Below are 16,495 nucleotides of genomic sequence, written 5' to 3'. Positions count from 1 at the left end.
TACTTTCAACTCAATATTTGGATTTTGTAGGTGAGGGTGAAGTTTTTTATTTGACTACTATGGAAGATTGTCTTTGTTTATACGGAGGGAAAAACATGAGTAAAGAAATGCACGTATGGATTATGCAACAAGATGGATGGAAACGGTTAATGACCATTTGCAATTTACCCATTATTTGCAAGTTTTTTGTAGAAGTTAACACGCTTTTGTATTGCACAAAAAATGGTGAATCTCTTCGAAGAAAATAGAGGACTTTCTATTTATTATCCTAAACAACAACAATTTGTTACTGTACCTGATGTTGGAGTGAATTTTTCCATAATTTCAACATGTTTGGATACTTTATATTTTTGGAAAGCTACTACTGTCACACGCAAAAGGAAGAAATTGACGATCCCTTTAACAACATGACATGAAGGTCAAGTTGAGAGAAGTTGATACATAAAGTCTCAAAGCAGCATCAACAACAATTTGGTATCATGCCGTTGATCCTTGTTTATTTCTATTTATTTATTTTTATTTATTAAATACTATTTCCTTGTGAAAATAATCGCGCTTCTAAATAAATTTTTTTTTTTTAATGTAAAAGTACAACCCACTCTATTACATTGCACATATATAGTCAATATTTGTAAGTCTTTAGTAGCATAACCTACTATTTTCTTCCAATATTGTTTAAGAAATTCGGTATGAAATACTAAATATTTGGTATACAATATTCTATAAACTTCATATTTTTGTAATAACGTTTAAAATTTTGATATACAATATTATACGTTTAGTATACAACAAGTTTAATGCCCTTATACACAAAAAAAAATTTGCCTCCTTCCTTGGTCTCTTCTAAAATGTATTAAATTATTACATATTTTACATCCTCCCGCGCGCATTGTCATGCGAGCCTCCCATGCAAGACTTAAATTAAATTTATTCTGTATCACTTTAAATTTATTATGTATCACTTTAAATTTAAGTTTTGAACTCCTTTGATGTTTAAAATCAATTGGAAAACATCAAGTTCAAATAATTAACAAACTAAAAAAGTTCAAATCTGAAGCTTAACTCAAGTCTACATCAAATTACTTCACATTTAAATGTTGAACTCCTCTAAACTAAAAATTGTAACCTATTATAGGCAATAACCCAATGGACCAGCAGGGGCAGAAATTCACCATGGGCTAGTTTTGTTTTGGTATATCAATTTAAAATATGGATCAATTTTGTATAATTTACCTAAATCTCATAGTGTTAAGAGCTAGTTACATTATTTCCCTACTCTTTTTCAAATTACAAAAGTCCCTTAATATTTATGGATTTCCGATACATCACTGGACTTCCGGATACATAGGCGAGGGAGGGATGCATCAAATAGGGGATAGGACATTGGATACATAGGGGAGGAATGTATCCGAGAGGGAGGAATGTATTAGAGAGGGGATATGATACAGATACAAAGGGGAGGAATGTATCTAATAGGGATGTATCAGCGAGAGGGAAGTGATGAGGGATGTATCCGAGAGGGATTGGGATGTATTAGCAAGAGGGAAGTGAAGTATCCGAGAGGGGAATTTTTGAAATTTTTTAAATGGTAGAAAATTATAGAGATTAAAGTAAATCAGATGTGTATTAGGATAATTTTTTCAATTTTATTAGCATTGATGTTTCAATTGTATTTGCCCATAATTATTTCATTAATAATACATATGCTCCCACAAATCTTTCAATTGTATAGAGTTATAGCATTTGAAAATCAATAAATAGTACTTTTTGCTCATTTATCAAATTAAATAGACCAAGGACAATCATTTTTCAGATTTGTAGCAACATATATGTGCTATAATGTTGACTGTCGTTGCGTTTAATGAAGAAACATTTATAATACATTCATTTAACCGTAGCTTTTGATTCAAGCCTTTTCGGATATGGAGTTGTCTTTGTTCACTACTAAAAATAAAAATAAAAATAAAAAGTTCCATTTATTTCTTATCGGACCAACTCATTGAAAAAATACATGTTGAAAAACATATTCTTACTTTTTTTTTATATAAATTTTCCCAGGTCGTCTGGGGTGTTATAAATCAGGAAGAAAGTTACAAGGGGATTTGGCCTTAGCCTCCGATTACAACACAAGGATAAGCACGACTTTATCCTTCAAAAAAGAGGGGAGGTGAAGCTAGAAAAATAGACATTCCACCCCTCGCAAAACTAGACTACCTATACGACTAGCTAACAAAAAATTTTGTCTTATAGTATTTGGTCCTTATTGAAGGCATTTGGCTCTTGTGAGAAACTTTCTAAATTTTTAGTTTGAAAACATCATTATTTTTTTTCTCATCCAATCAAAATATTTGTGAGAATAACCACTAAACATTTTTCAGTGAAAAATAGTGATTAGAAAACACATTATTCGGGACTTTTCAACTCTAATAAACAAAGAAACAACATATATAGCTTTAGAAAACTAAGTAATAAGGTAGTGTAATTGTTTGCTAAATTACAAGATCTAGAATAAGATAGACCTATAGGGATACCAAAATAAAACTCATTATTTGGTCCAAAATCAATAGAAAAATATTAAAGAAATTAAGCTGAAACCAAGCATGTGCAATCACTATTAATAATTTAAGCAAATGGCAGTACAAAACACTTTAGTCATAATAACCTGCTTAATTCATTTTCATTAGATTATAGTTTTGGATTGTATTACATAAAAGGGAAAATATATTAAGGACCGTCCTTCAACAATTAGACAATATAGGTAGAGACATATCCTGTTAAATCACCAAATTAAGATCCTTTAAAAAGCAACGTAATTTCTTTTTAAATACTAAAGTAGAATTATTACACAACTAAATTATTTTCTTTCCCAATGACCTCTCCCACTCTATCATCAAGAATATAAATGTACAATTGTAAAGTTCAATCATGTCAAAATTGTTGAATGAACATGTAAGGCAAACATCAACTTACCTTTCTAATTGCTTTGATGTAATATTAGTCTATTTTATCATTAATGAAATAATATATAGTTATATAAATAATATCTATAACTTATTTTAGATCGCAGATTTCAAAACTCTTCATATAGATTGAGACAGAAGGAGTAAATTATTTTCAAAAATGTGAATCACCTTCATATAGAAATTAAGACAGATTGAGTAATTTATTTTGCAACGGTGTTTATACACCTTTGTATACAATATTTATACACTTTTATATACTTAGTGTTCTTTCTTGTATAAAAATATATTATAAGGTATATACTTAGTGTTCTTTCTTGTATAAAAATATATTATAAGGTATATATGAGTGTATAACACGTCGCTAGTTATGTATAGTGCAATTTCTATTATTACGATCAATTACGATGAGAGTTTGCTGTTTCAAGTTAAAAAATTTGATAGTACAAACAAATCTTACATAGTCCGTGCATTTAAAATTCTATTATTTTCTTTTTTACAACATACTTAGTATATATAACTTTAATTCACATACATTAATCGTTAATTCAAATTCATGGTAAGGGTAAGGAGGAAACGAAGGAAGACCATAAACGTCTCTTTAGTTAAGTGAATTATTTGTTTGACTTAGGTATATATATCCACCAAAAGAAAAAAAAAGGGGACTTATTACATGAACAGTGTAGTGACATTAACCACACAAGAAGTATTGATATAAAAAAAAAATGTAAACAAATAAAATCATTTTAGTTAGTAACAAAAAAAGTTACAATTTTGGACATATATATACCTAAAACTATTTCATATATTATCTTGAATTGTGTGAAAACAAAAGGACTGAATTTGTTTCTATACGGAAAGGAAAGAAAAATACTTTATTCTAAAATATTTTGCTAAAGATCGAGTTCATGCACTTGCATGTGTAGCCACATGTTTTTTAGCCATTTCTCAAACTGATGATGATAAAACTTTTTTGTACAATTATACAGAATCTGAAAATCTTTCTTGGATTTTTGGGAAATTAGATGATTACAATGTTCTTGAATTGTGTACATTAAATAAAAATTAATATAAGTTTATTAAAAGGGTGTATTATTCGTTTTTTGTAACGTTTTAAAAAGTCTCTATCAAATTGTAGCACTACAAGCCATGTGTTTTAATGAGAGTTACAGAGTGACCCCCACAAAAAAAAAAAATTAAAAAAACTTTATATGGTAATTTTGCATTGCATTGAACCACAAAAACTCTGCACATTTTTATTTAATTTGCTAAAAAAAAAACTACTACTGGTAAAAATCCCTAATATTAAAACCTGAATAATTGTACACTCAACTGCATAACCTTAATATAGTCAGCGAATTGAATTAGTGTATAATCTATGTATATCGACTAAGAAAAGTCAACAGTGAATTCGACTAGCTATTTACGTAAAAATCCCCACATATTACATCAATTTTCTTAAAATGTTAAATTTTTTTCCTAATATTGATGGTAATTTCAGCAACCTTATATGCAAATACTGCTATATTTTTCAACCTAACATGTTTTGCTTTTGCACATTTATAGATATAAGCACAGGGAAAAGAGTCCAGAATGTTTAAATGAATTTGGTCCTGGTTAATTGTAGCTATAGAGATGGACCACATATATACATCCCTTTTTACAATTTTTACCTTGAAATTTTATATTAAAGTTTAACTTCATTGTAGTAACAATGTAAAAGAACTTTAGACTATTTGGAAACTTAAAATATAGATTCATTTATGGTTTGGTTGAACTTAGCAACTTTGTCCCAAACTTAATATTTATGTTAAGAAATTCACCTATTATGAAGAAATACACTATTCAAAACCTAATAAGTTAAAAAAAAAACTTAAAATTTATAATACAAAATTCATAAATTTAAAATTTGAAATTCATCTATAGCCGTCAGTTAAAAGTGAAATTAATAATATGAAATTTTATATATATAACATGTTGAAATATATACCGATAATAATTAATATGGAATATAAAGCAACTTATTAACTCATGGCCATACTAGTTTACACTTTACATGTATGAACTCATTTCCTTTGTAGTGTGCTAGCTAATAGTTTTATTTTTTTACTTCTCCATAAAAATTCTCACCTTTTTTTTCATTTGATGACTCGAACTCATAGTCTTAGAATTGAATATGAAAGTTGTGTTTTCCGGTCTGAGCAAAATCCCTCTCGTCTATGTGTGCTTGAGTTTAATACATAGTTTGGAATGCCATTTAGTACATTTTTTACTTCCGTCAAAGTCTTGTAAGTAACAAAAAGCCTAAGACACAGAAGAGGAGTTACGTTCGACTAAACTCAATAGCTTTGATTTCATTTTTATATTTGTCTTTGAACTAATTAAAATCTAAAATCCATAAGCTTAATATCCTGACTTCACCAAAGAATTAATCTAAACATCATGTAGTACTTGTTACACAATAATTTGTTCATAAAACAAAATGATCTCCAAAAATAAATAAATAAGAGAGAGCATATAATATATCGATCTTCTAGTTGACAAATATTTTGCATCTGGAGCAAAGTTTAGATTAAGATTGAATGGTGTAAATTGAGAGAGGGTCGAATTTCTGAAGAATAGAATAAAAATGTACCTTCATTAAATGACAAATTTAGACTTGCCCTAACTTGAAGGGAATCCATAGACCATGCATGAATAAGGTGGATATGTCTTAATCATCAACGACAAAAGTCATTATTAAAAAAAAAGGATATTTATTAATTTGATTCCTTCTATCCCATCTATTAAAAAACGTTTAAGTTTTGTGCACCGTCAGTGTATAAAAATTTTTACACCATCAATTACTTTTAATGAGATTTAACCATAGTAACTTACTTTAATAAAATAATATTTACTAAAAAAAAAAAACATCAACAAGGTAGTTGAATCAGACTTGGATTCTAACCAAAATTATTTTCTTCCAAAGTATGTCACTTTCTTCTCAGGGAACTTCAACTCCTATATTTTGCTCATCTACATTTAACTTTTCCATTAATCATACAAAATACAATTATAAATATTAGATAGCTTACAATAAATTATAAATCTGATCATATAAATAGTCAACACGTTTACTGTAAAATATATTTAATATTAGTGAAAGTTCAATAAATAAACTCCTTCCCAATAATCTAAAGAGCAGAGCTTAAATATTGGGGACAATATATGAAGACATTTACGATACCATATTCACCTTTCAGGAGACTATGCTCACTTGTTTTTAGTGCATTGAAATTCTTTTGCTCGTGAAGATGTGTTTATAAGGGCCTTTTTTATGTTTCTAAATGAGAAAAATGAGAAATTTGTTCTAATTGCATGACGACATATCACTAAGTAGAAGAAGCATGTCAAGTTTCAAAATCGTTTGACACTTTAAAAATTATTTCTTACCGGTTGACAATGTTTGATGTTGTGAAAAAGCTTGATGCTGTGAAGAATTACTTGAGCTATAGAAAAAAGTGAAAAACCTACGATAAACATAGTAATTGTAATTAACTTTAAAAAAAAACAATTTAATTATGGAAATAATTTTGGTTAGAATCCAAGTATGATTCAACTACATGTTGATGTTTTTTTTTAGTAAATTGTTGATTTTCTTTTTTCATGAATTATGGTTATTTTATTAAGTAAGTTACTATGGTTAAATCTCATTAAAAGTAACTGATGATGGTGTAGAAATTTTTTTACACCAACGATGCACAAAACTTAAACTCTTAAAAAACATTAGTACTACTAAATTAATTACGCTTCAATCACTTTTTAATACGAAAAATATCAATTGGATGATCATATATACATCTGACTAAATCAAAAAAATATTTAAAATTTCAGTGTAACATGAAATATTTATAGGTACTCTATTTGGGATAAATCCTTTAATCACGGAGTTCAAAAAATTCATTTTCATATTATTTTATTTCATGTACCTATTTAACTCATGGTACATTTATTTTAAAATTTTTATGTTTATCACTATGTCATACACAATATTTTTTTCAAATTCCATGAAAAATCCTTAAGAGTTTGAACTTTTATAAATTCAAACTTTATGAAAAAATCTTGAAATTTAAATTACATTTATAACTCGATAAATTTTTTGAACTTTGGCACATTTTATTGGATTTTAACTTGTCAAAACTTCAAATTTTTATGGTGGAGTTGATCCGTATTTTAAATTGAGACTAAACTTGATTGTTTGCTGAAAAAATGGTCATTCCCGTCTAATTTTTTTTCCATATTATTTATGAATTTAACTCAATTATATATATTCTAACAATGCAAAAGATATCACCATTATTATCAATGTAATTTAATATGTTATATCATCGTCATATTTTTCAAAATACGAACGTACTCTTATTCTTTTATTTACACTATTTAGTGATATAAAAACCCCGACAATTATATGTGAGCAACTATAGAAAACAGTAGTACTAAAAACTGTAATAATTGTACTCAAATAAGCCACACATTTATAAACAAAAAATATCACTGCTCATGTTGTACGTACGTACAAGGACGACAAGAAAGAACTCTACTATACTAATTAATATGAACATTGAACAAGTTTTTTTTTTCTTTTTCTAGTGGATTCAAACTAAGAAAAATTAAAAAAACATGATAAATAAAAGATAATAGGGGGATCTGTTCCCTAGGCTTAGCAAGAAAGTGTAGCTTCTTCCTCCTCAATTATTCTTAGCATGTGGTGGACTGCACCTGCTATGTCATCTGCTGAGTTTAGTTGGCAACCTTCCTCCACCTGCCATTTTTTTTTTGGGAAAAATAAGATTATTATTTCTAAATAATGAAACTTCGTATCACATAATTTAATATGATATCAGAGGAAACAAGATCATGTGTTCAAGTTTTATCGTCATACAATATCACATAATTCTAACATGATATTAAAAAAGGCAAAATGATGTGTTTGAATTTCTAACTTGATATAGATCCTGTGTTCGAGTTTTATCATCATCTATTATCGCACACAATCTAACATGATATTAAAAAAAAAAGAGGCAAAGATCCTGTGTTTAGAATTTCTAACATGATATCATAGAAGATAAAGATCTTGTGTTCGAGTTTTATCGTCATCCATTATCACACAATTCTAATATGATATCAGAAAAAGCAAAGATCCTATGCTCGAATTTTATTATCCTCCATTATAACACAATCTAACATGTTATCAGAAAAATCAAAAATTCAGTATTCGAATTTTATCGTCGTCCATATCAAATTTATTTTACGTGCTTGGTACTACAAAATAAGAAAAATGTTCAATTGAACAATTTGACACAACTACTAAAAAGAAATAATTTTTAAAAAATCATTTTTTTGAAATAATTCGTAATCATAAGTACAAAAAGACAAGTATGACTTTACTAAGAAACGCCATACAAGAATTGTAAAGAAACACCCTTTCTGACCCATCATTGCCTTCTGAAATTAGTAAAAAGTAGTAAACCTTTTTTAAATTCCCAAAGTACCCCCAACAACTTTTTTTTTTCTTTTTAAAAAATGGCTCATATTTTCATGTAATGAAAAGTACCTGTGCTATATAGATTCTTGCAATCTCTAGTCATTTTCTTACAAAAAAAAATCATCTAAATAATTTTCAAAAAAATAAAATAGAAATCGTACCTTAGCACTTATTGAATAAAGAACCAATGGATCTAAAGTGGTGACATTGAGGTGAAGGACAGAAATGTACAATGACTGAAACGCAGCGACCAATTTAGATAGCTGACGAAATCTTCTTCTTGATAATATTCTAACGTTTGCATGTGTTTCAATTAAAGTTACTTCAATATCTGCTATAGCTGCCTTGCTCTTTGAAGTGTATTTGTTTGGTAATTCACAACATGTATATTGTGGATATGAGAAAAATTGAGCAAATGGGGTCCCAACATACTCCGCGCTCGAAACTTCTGTCTTTCCTACATCATAACCATCACAACCATCACCAGTATTACTAGTAGTACCGCCTTGTTGTTGTTGTAATAATACAAATTTTTGAGCTTCGAGAGATTGTAGAATGTGTTCCAATTCCTTTACGAATTCAATTGCACCACCAACTATTGAAGCTTGGTCACCCTGAACCATATAATAATAATAATTATTACGTCTCAATTCTAAGTAATTGAAGTGTCTTTTTCTAAGAAAACTAATTTAATGATCTATAGGACATTCTTACAATGAATATTCTTCATCAAATGCCAACTACACAGTACTACTACTACATATAATAAATTCACAAAATGATTGAAATTCAAGTTATTAATTGACAAATGTACGTAGGGTCATTTAGAAAAATTGAATGCAAAGCGTTATTTTCAACCTCTTTTTCCTCGAATCCTCGACAGTATTTTTTGCCTGTTTGTACCTAAATGGAAATAAAAGCTACAAATAACACTAAAAAGAAAAAGAAAAAAAACATCAAACCCCACAAAGAAAAAATATAGAAAAAACAAAGTTTTTATTATGAACTTATTTGTGTAAATTGTAGTAGAGGGACCAAGTCTGAAAGTTGTTCATATGCACTAGGGCTCATAATTCGAGAATAAATGAAGAATAGGGCTATGTTAGTGCAGTCATTTCATACAAAGCAAAAAACAAAAAAACTTTATGCTGCTTATTTGCAGAATTCAAAATCATATACGTAACTCAGTTGATTGATTAACTAAAACTTTTATATTAATGACGAAAGTTCAATCAACAATCTCAGCTAAGAAGGTTGAACAGTTAAACACCATTTATAGTCAAAATTTTATACTTACTAATATGTTAAATTTTGTATTAAGTTAAATTTCTAACTTTGCGTTACTAAAAGCATTTACCATCATGCATAAACTATAGAGAAAAAAAAAATTAGTACCTCATACTATAGTATAAATGTTGAAATTTTACGTAATTAAATTAAAACTAAAAAAAAGAGTAATTAAATAGTGTACATACCCTTTGAACATAAGATTCAGGCATGAGTGAACGTAAAACAGAAAGATGTTCATTCATTTGTTTCCTTCTATTTCTCTCAACAGCAATGTGAGTCATTCTTTGATTTTCAGCTTCCTCTTTATTTTTACAAATTTTGGGTCTTCTTCTCCTTTTCTTTCTCCCTCCACCGCCGCCTCCTGATTGTGCCGCGACCGACAAATTATTCTTCTCCCTAGAAGTGTCTGGTCGCGGCACTGAGGCGGCGGTGGAATATTGTTGCTCTAAGGGAGTAGTAGTACAAAAATCTTGAGGTTTTAATAAAAAGGCATTATTTTCTTCATGATTGTCAAAAAATAAGGCATTTTCATCAAGATTGTTGTTGTTGTTGGTGGTGGTAGAGATTGTATCATAGATGATGAAGTTGAGGAGTTCATTGGTAGAAAGTGCTTCTAAAGCCATTTGGAATATTTTTTTTGTTTGTGATTTTTTAGATAAGTAGGAGGGTCTTGGATTTTGCTTTGTAAGAGGGTTTTGTATGTGTGTGTTTTGTTTTGAGAGCCCCAATGAACATTTGACTTGTTTCTTTGCTTAGTTTACTCTATCTCTATTTGTATGGAGTATTATAAGACTTCAATTAGTATTTTATAGTGATACCCACTGATCTCTTGAAGTAGTAGTATGTGTAAGACAAAGACATACTATAGCTATTAACTAAGGGGTCGTCTTTAATTAGAGCTCTCAAATTTCAAAATGGGAGAATAAAGAATTTTTTGATAAAATAAATTGTCTTTAGTGGGCCTAGTTGGAGTGAATTCAAATTATTTAGACAAGTAAATTTTGGTCATTAACAAATAATTATAATGGGTGATTTGCAAAAATAGCATACCGATAACCATTATAAGTTGTAAGATGTGATCTTGAACTTTTAGTCCAATTTAAAAAGAATCTTTGAAGGATACCTTAAATTTGTCGGGTAAAATCTTTTATTGTCCATCGGATATATGTTAGAGACAAAAGTTCAAAATATTACAATTTGTTCGAGGTAATTAACTTGTTCAATTAATTTCCTCATATGCAAACGTATTTTGTGTTTTCTCTATTGAAAATGTATGTTATTAAACTATTGTTAATGAAACAATTGAATTTGATCGCGATTAAATAATAAATGCCTTTTATATAAAATCATGTTATCAGTTAATACAATTGAAACTTCTCTTCAATAGGCAATACATGGTAACTAATGAAATATCTCAAATATTTGCCAAGTCATTAAGTGCGATCATACGCGGTTATTGATGTATTATGCCATGTTATTTTTTAATCTGTATTAATAATATAAAATATAGCATCTTTTTTAATTCTATACATCAATCTCAATTATAACGTGCCTGAGGTTTTACAGCTTATTAAGACTAATGTGTATAATTAAAGAAGTGAAATATACATTTTAAGTAATTAGCGTATCTACTAATGGACACTTGGGAACACAATTATAAGCTTTTCCCAAATTGGAGTCAAAAGTATTCTAATATGAATACTTTATTATATATTTGGATGTTGCTATCGAAACAGATCGTAGTTTGTATATCTAAATAAAATTTACTAAATGCTAGTGCTAGCGATAAATTATGTCATTTTTCTTTTTCTATTTTTTTCCACTCACTTTTTCATATAGAAAAGCTCGTTCGGTATGCTTCCCTCTCGTGCATTAATATATCCTTCATTTCCATTGTTTGTTTTAAGTACTCTTAAAAGGGATGTGTATAAAGGACCTATTTAAAAAAATTTATTCTTGAAATTATATAAATTCAAGATTTATAGTACATAATTAAACGGAAGTAAAGCAAACGTGCATCTTTTAATTTAGACAAAAAGGTTTTATATTATCTTGTTCCTTGGTAAATATTCTAATATTTTAATCTTTTCCCCTGAATCTTAGTAGTATCTTTGTGCTGCAGACCAATGTCATGAGTAATAATATATATATATATATATATATATATATTAATAAATAATGTCAGTAGGTATTTGGATAATATTTTGTTGTAAATGAAGGAAAATAGAATACTTTAAGTTGAAATTTGGATAATATTTTGTCCATTTTGCTTTTTAATAAGTTTAAACATATGTTACTATAGGGATGTTATAGCAGGTTTTTAAATCATGTAGCTTATATAATAAGTATTTTTAATATATTATAACCTTATAACACATACACATTTAGTTTTATTTAATACTTATACACAATTAGTTTAATAGTATTAAGATTCAAAAGTTCTTTTTATATTCTTAATTTTCATATTCAGTCATAACTTCATTTATTTACACTTGATAAAATCTTAAGCATAATTATTTATATCATAGTCATTAAGTTTGTTATTTCTACATGTAAATTTAAATCGTTAAATGTATTTTGTTTATGTTACAAAGTACAACATCTTAATAGTCTCAAAGATTAAAAATCTATAATAAATTCTAGATATCATTAAAATATTTATTCAAAAAATTTAACAAAAATGAGGGTTCGCCAATTCCATTCACTACCACCATCACCCACGACAGCCAATGTCACCGCCGTCCATCATTATTCACTATCACCATCCTCGTCCACCCTGTCACTACACTACAATCAACTGTCAGCCATTATCCAAAATCATCACCATCAATTATCATTACAACAATAATCATTGATCACTATCTACAATCATCACCATCAGTCACCACTATATATTATTAACCACCGTCACGAAATTACTATCATCCACACACGACACATCTAAATGCTAGATCCCACAAGATTATTGGCCAAATGCCCTACAAATCTTACCGACTCGAATTTACTAATAGAATCTCTACGACTATAAGAATTTTAACCCAAGCAGACCAGATCTTTCGTTTTCTCTATCTTTTCTTGTTAATTATTGATTCTCCTCCTCACACACAAAACAAAAAAAAAATGTCTACATTTTAATTCATCATAGACACATAACGTTAAGTCATATAATGGTTGTAATGTTTTGGTTCCCAATTTATTTTATACATACAAGCTGTCAAAACATACTGCCAGAGGGGGGGTGGGGGTCCCAAGTGTAGGGGACCCAAGATATAGATTGAGATATGCATAAAAACAATATAACAAGCTGTGCAAAAGCTACCTTTCACGTTCTTACTTTTTCTTTTCTTTTTTTCATTTTTCCTTTGAAAATTGAGAATTTTTTTTTCTACCCACTATAAAACTCAATTCCCTAGATGATACATGTATAATTTCTATACCTTTTTTTCTTTTCTTGTGGCTCTCATGTCTTTAATCTCACAAAATGTATTCTTCACGTCTATTTATACTTGTCTATTCTATCAAATGACTGTCTTCGATCCTAGTGTTACATTTAGCAAAAACTCAAAATAAATGCTACCTTAAAAGTTTTAAGATAAAAACTAATGTATATTTTTTAATTATATCCGTGTGCTCTATTTTTTTTAATAGTGTTAAATTCTCAAGAGATATTTTATTGAATATGAATAGTTTAATCATATATTGTATTTGTTAATTTCTTAATAGATGTGATTCTTGTTGTTTTTAGGACAAAAAAATGTCAATTTTTATTTATTCAATTTGGAAAAATTATAAGATAATTTAGCACTTTATACCTATTTTTACCCTTATTATGATATATACTATTCTCTCTATCTCAATTTATGTGGCTCATTTTTCTTTTTAGTGTGTTTTAAAAAAGAATAACACATTTCTATCTTTAGCAACAATTTAATTTTTAAATTGTCAATTTTACCATCAATGAAATTATTTATAGTCACAAATCATCTACACCTTATTTCAAACCACAAATTTAAAAATCTTTCTTTCTATCTTAAACTCCGTTCGAATCAAACTAACTCATATAAATTGAGACCGAGAAAATATTATTTTTCAATATTTAAAAATGTTGATTCTTTGTGATGGTTTCAGTGGGAAATGTCATTCACATCTTCCAACTTAACCTAGGTGAAAAGTAAGAGTCAACCACAAACCTTGGAGGGAGGGGGGGGGGGGTAAAAAGGTGTCTCTAATGTCAGTTTATAGGGTCTGAAAAGAACTTCATAGAAATAGTTGTAGGGATAAGCTAAAAATATTTTATTACTAGTAGAAAACGAAGATACTTCTCGTTAATTAACATCACAAAAACAACTTTTACAAGTTGATGAGCCAATGGCTTTTCACTATCTTCTTTCCAAATTATCATTTGGGGAAAAGGGCTGGTTTTGTCTGTGAAATATTTTATTAAAAATTGATGAATATTTATCATATGTTACATTTTTAGTTCAAAATGTCCTTATTTCATTGTTAATTAAGTAACTCAATTTTGAGTTATATGAAATTGTTGGACTATTATATCTTAAAAGAGATATATCAAGAGTTATACTGCTGAATTAATGTAAATTATACAGCAGTAAATTCTTAAAAATGAGCAGAAAAAAATTATGTCTTAGTCTCAATATTTATTTATTCCTTTTATTTCAACAATTTATGATATCTACAAAAGACCCAAACATATATATACAAGAAAAGGTGCGTGAAATGATTTTTACAAAATTAAGGTGTATATTTCAATTACGTAAATTATAAGGGGATCGTATGAATTCCACCAAACTACGAAACAATATAATATAATAATGATGATGATGATAATAATAATAATAATAATAATAATAATAATAATAATAATATTTGCATGTCACAGATGAACCCATGAGTTTGTGATTCAGAGGAAATAGTCAACACAGAAGAACAGGATAGATACTGCATGAATCAGTTCTCTGGGAACCATAATTTATTTATTTTATTAAAAAAATATAACGGCGTAGTACATTATTACATTATTATCTGACCAAGAAAACAAGACTACTTCCTATCTCAGGCACAGACATGAAGGTTCATTCACATATTGACACCTACTCTTTATTTAAATATAAGTATTATCCACTAAAATTGAATATCCATACATACGGATAATATGAATATCTATATTATCATTATCGCTTGTTATTTTTCATGAGTTCTTAATTGTAATAAGTCTAAATTTATTTTGACATAGTGTTAAAGACCACGATTATATTCACTATTTAACTTGTGTTTGGCCTTTATTTTGTTATAGCCTAAATACACTAGCATGTAGTAACAAGTTTTATTGTACAACTAGTTGTGCATATTTTCCCTATGGGTGGAGGTCAACCATGAATAATTAAAAAATCTTCTTTGATAAGAGTAAAGTCAATGCAATCAAAATCACCATGTCTAGGACAGAGGTGAACCGTATTGCTCGATGATTGAGATGTCTCTACGGTTTCATCAAATCAGATAGCTTGAGTTTAAGTTCTTAAAAATGGATTTTTTTTTTGTTGAAAGCATATTCCCCAAAAATAAACCTACAATGCGCGAATTTGAATTTAGTCGCGTCCATGCTACTAGTACCTTATACCAAATGGAACCTCCCAACCCCATCCACCATCCAAAAAAAAAAATCGACGATGTATCAAAGACTTATACACGTTCTTGTTCCATTACTATTCTAATGTATCATTCTAATTTACAATAGGATGTAAAAATTGCATCTTATAGCATGTATTCTATACTAAAAAGAAGACGAAATTTTACCAAATTTAGCAAAATGTTAAGAGGCAAAAGCTGCCCTATGAAAAGCCTTGCTACATAAATAGAATACATGATGCATGCCTTTGTTATCTTTTGACTCTACGTTAATCAACTCATTAAATATGGGAGTTCATTTTTTGACTAAAGATTTTTGAAATGATTATCAACAAAATATTTGGAACTTTGTTTAAAAGGTAAATGCTTACTTGGGTCCTCCATGATACTTGAATCATACTTTGACATCAACCTTGTCATTTCCCCTTGTCCTACTCTACTTTCTCACTGTTCATTAGGTATCCAACTAATTCTCACTTTCTTTTTTTTTTTTGGGTGCAAAAGATTCAAAATGCATACTCTGTCACAAATAATGTATTAGATTTTATTATTTCAAAATAACTCAACTTCAAAAAATTTATTATTTTTAATAATATGTTTTATAGCCATATAAATAAATTATTATTTTTCGACTATAAATTTCAAAAATCTTTCTTTATTATATATTTCTTAAATTTCATGATTGGTCAAACAATGCGACATAAATTAAGCAAGAGTAATACTATGCGACATTCCAGCACTACTCTATCCCTTTGAGAAATGGTATAAGTTATAAACTATTTGGCCAAATTTTTGAAAGGCCATAAGCGCTTATTTTTAAAAAAATAGTGAAGTTACTGGCCAAACTTTTGAAAGAAAATAAGTGTTTTCAAAAGGTAAAAAATGTAGCATTTTCCTAAAAATACTTTTGAGGAAATACACTTTAGAAGCACTTTTAGAAAACTTGATCAAACACTAATGATTGTTCAAAAGTATTTTTTAATTTTTGTGGGCAAACACTGACGGCTTCTCATCAAAATTTCTTTCTTAAAAGTACTTCATAAAAAATACTTTTGAAAATAATCTAATTATAAAA

At 28.3% G+C, this 16,495-nt stretch overlaps 2 protein-coding genes across 2 annotated transcripts in view; one reads left to right on the top strand and one right to left on the bottom strand.

Moving 5' to 3' along the window:
- LOC125826958 (acetylornithine deacetylase-like) overlaps positions 1-16,495 on the top strand; it is a 291,462-nt gene that overhangs the window by 260,666 nt on the left and 14,301 nt on the right. The window lies entirely within an intron of this gene.
- Positions 7,449-10,552, bottom strand: LOC125826931 (transcription factor bHLH71-like). The gene is made up of 3 exons (XM_049506283.1): positions 9,960-10,552; positions 8,646-9,098; positions 7,449-7,761 (listed from the first exon to the last, which is right to left on the bottom strand). Exons 1-3 carry the CDS (start codon positions 10,395-10,397, stop codon positions 7,660-7,662), a joined length of 993 nt encoding a protein of 330 aa, XP_049362240.1. The 5' UTR covers positions 10,398-10,552; the 3' UTR covers positions 7,449-7,659.

Source organism: Solanum verrucosum, unplaced genomic scaffold (genome assembly GCF_900185275.1).
Source record: "Solanum verrucosum unplaced genomic scaffold, falcon-dt-bn FXZP01000060.1, whole genome shotgun sequence".
NCBI lineage: Eukaryota > Viridiplantae > Streptophyta > Magnoliopsida > Solanales > Solanaceae > Solanum > Solanum verrucosum.
This window is presented reverse-complemented; position numbering and strand designations above follow the sequence as displayed.